Source organism: Montipora foliosa, unplaced genomic scaffold (genome assembly GCF_036669935.1).
Source record: "Montipora foliosa isolate CH-2021 unplaced genomic scaffold, ASM3666993v2 scaffold_438, whole genome shotgun sequence".
NCBI classification, from domain to species: Eukaryota; Metazoa; Cnidaria; class Anthozoa; order Scleractinia; family Acroporidae; genus Montipora; species Montipora foliosa.
Window position 1 is genome coordinate 575001 of NW_027179743.1, and position 2500 is coordinate 577500.

The window sequence follows — 2500 nt, forward strand, 5'->3', positions numbered from 1 at the left end:
GTAAGTGTGTCATTGTGCACACTGCAAGAGGGCAGTTGAATTTAAACAAGTCCCTTTTATGGCATCTCATAGACTGAGAAAGAATATTTCTTTTTCCTATTCACTTGATCTTTTTTGTTTGTTATACATACTATTAATTGGCAACAGGACTTCAAATCATCTAATTCCTTGTGTTTTTATTATCACACTCGTGATGAAAGAAATTGGACTCCCATAGTGTGGTGGTGTGAACTTGTTAATCACTGTTATGATTACGTACCAAATTTGAGTCCTCTCGGTCCAGTTAACATCATTAATAACCTATGCCACCACTTTATAGGATGTTACAATTGTGAGGGTTTTGGCCATATGGCCAAAGTCTGCCCAAGTAAGGAAGGAGGTAAGACTAAGTGTATCATGAAGTTGTTTTTACTCAACACATAAATATCAACCCGTTGATTCCCGGGGATTTGCCATTGACGAGTAGAATCGTCTGTTGTTAGACAGAGCAAAATACTAAGTGGGGTTGGTTCATGCCGGCTTGGGAGTTAAAGGATTAATGGGGACATTGTGCTGAACCCACTCACTCCCAGGGGTTCCCCATTGACAAATAAAATTGTGTGGCGTTGGACAGAGTAAAAAACTCTGGCGTTAGACAGAGTAAAATACTAAGTATGGCTGGTTCAGGCCGGCCTGGGCGTCAAAGGGTTAATCTTTACTCTTATTTGTACTTTCATGTAGAAATGGAAAAATTACAGTGTTATCGCTGTAGGGGGTGGGGGCACAAAAAGTCTTTGTGTCCCACCCCCAGGCCCAGGCCTCAGCAGAAGGCAGCCAAACAACAAGGTATTGAGTTCAAAATTTATGAAAATGAGATTATAAAATAAGTGTGACCCTTCACGCAAAAAGGGGGCTTATGAAAATTTCACGCTGATGCCGATTTCACGGCAGATAACCGTGAAATTATATCAAGCAAGCTGAAAATCCGTGAAATTCCTTTAAAACAGAGTGAACTCGGCGTGAAAATTTATCATACCACCGTGAACTAGTTCACGCCGGGTAGTGAAATAATTCACGCCGTGAAATAATTCACGCCGTGAAAAAATTCACGGCGTGAAATAATTCACGCCGTGGAAAAAAAAAATGCTCAAAATTAATTAATTTCATTATCAATACGTTGATTTTGAGTTTCTGGCAGATTTCGAGTGTGAAAGAACCATTGACGTGAACCTTTTGATGCTCATTAATTTTTGTCTACTAAAAGGTTGACTTAAACTCAACTGAAGAAACATGCATGCCGGCGAATGGATTTTGCGAGCATGTGAGTACTGAGCATTTTCCGGCAAGGACGAGCAGTGATCCAAACATCTTTTCGAGATCACCCAGCAGAAAATGAATTATGAGCATTAATCTTTGGGGCAAATTGGAAAATCACAGCAACTCGCGTTATAGTATGTTTTTAAAAGTGCGCCAAATGGTGCGACTAACCGCTCAAAGTACAATCAAAATCCAAACGTGGTATCAGAGTAATGTAACTAAAGAACCACTCCGAATTTCAGGGCTGTGCGATATTCCAAACTCAAGTTATTCGTCAAAATTATAATGTATGGAGACGCTCTCTGCTAAACTGTAGACACTTCTCGTCACCTCTTGTCGGTTTTCACTGTCACACCATCATCAACACCACTCAACAATAATAAAGTCAAGAATAAACGAGGTAAAAGAAGATGAATATTTAAAGAGTCTCGCAAAGGTTCAGGCCTGTGCGATGTTTCGTGCGGGAGATATTCGAAGAAATGTTTTACTCCAAATCAAATTTATAAGGCTTTGAATGGATACGCGTAAATAGGGCGGCCGGAAGCTAACAAAAACATATGTCATCGAGTTTTGCCATAAAAAGCCGGTAGCCATCTTCTGAAGTCTCGTAAACATCAATGTGAGTACTTGTCCTCATGCAAGGACTGTTCAGATTGCAAAATCTCAGCGGATAAATCACTTTTTTAACCTACGTGACAGCATTCTTGGCCGCAATTTTAATAACATCAAACTTGTCATGCACTGTACAGTAACCAGAGACAACTAACTTTCTCGTGTTACTTTTAAACCGAATAAGCTTGAGCAAAAATCAAGGATGCAGGCCGACGGCGGCAAAAATGTTCCCATAAATTAGCGAGGCCGGTTAAAACCGCAGAAGGGATTTAAGATCCACATCGGGGATGTCAATTTCATTGCGTATTTTTGACCAAACCGTTGATTACATGCAGAATTGGGGAGCATTCCTCGTATGGTGTCTAGTGTGCTTTTGGATGCTTCCCTCTCCTCCTACACAATTTTTTTTATTGTTTATACTACAGAAGAAACTGTAAGAAATAAACTGTTTTGCTCGGTAGCGTAATTCGTGTTAGTCGTCATTTTCATCCAAATTATAAATCGTCGTGCCATCAACAAAGCAAAACAATCGTACCAACTTCGATTTCGCCGAAAATAACGAAACGGCGCCCCGTAAAAACTTAAACCTTTG

General features: G+C 40.1%; 1 protein-coding gene across 1 annotated transcript in view; it reads left to right on the forward strand.

Annotated features, from left to right (window-relative positions):
• Positions 1-2500, forward strand: part of LOC137989069 (protein lin-28 homolog A-like) — a 5820-nt gene that overhangs the window by 2313 nt on the left and 1007 nt on the right. Inside the window, exons 8-9 of the mRNA XM_068834956.1 lie at positions 320-379; positions 721-825. Coding sequence (XP_068691057.1) covers positions 320-379; positions 721-825 — 165 coding nt within the window. The remainder of the gene's footprint in view (positions 1-319; positions 380-720; positions 826-2500) is intronic.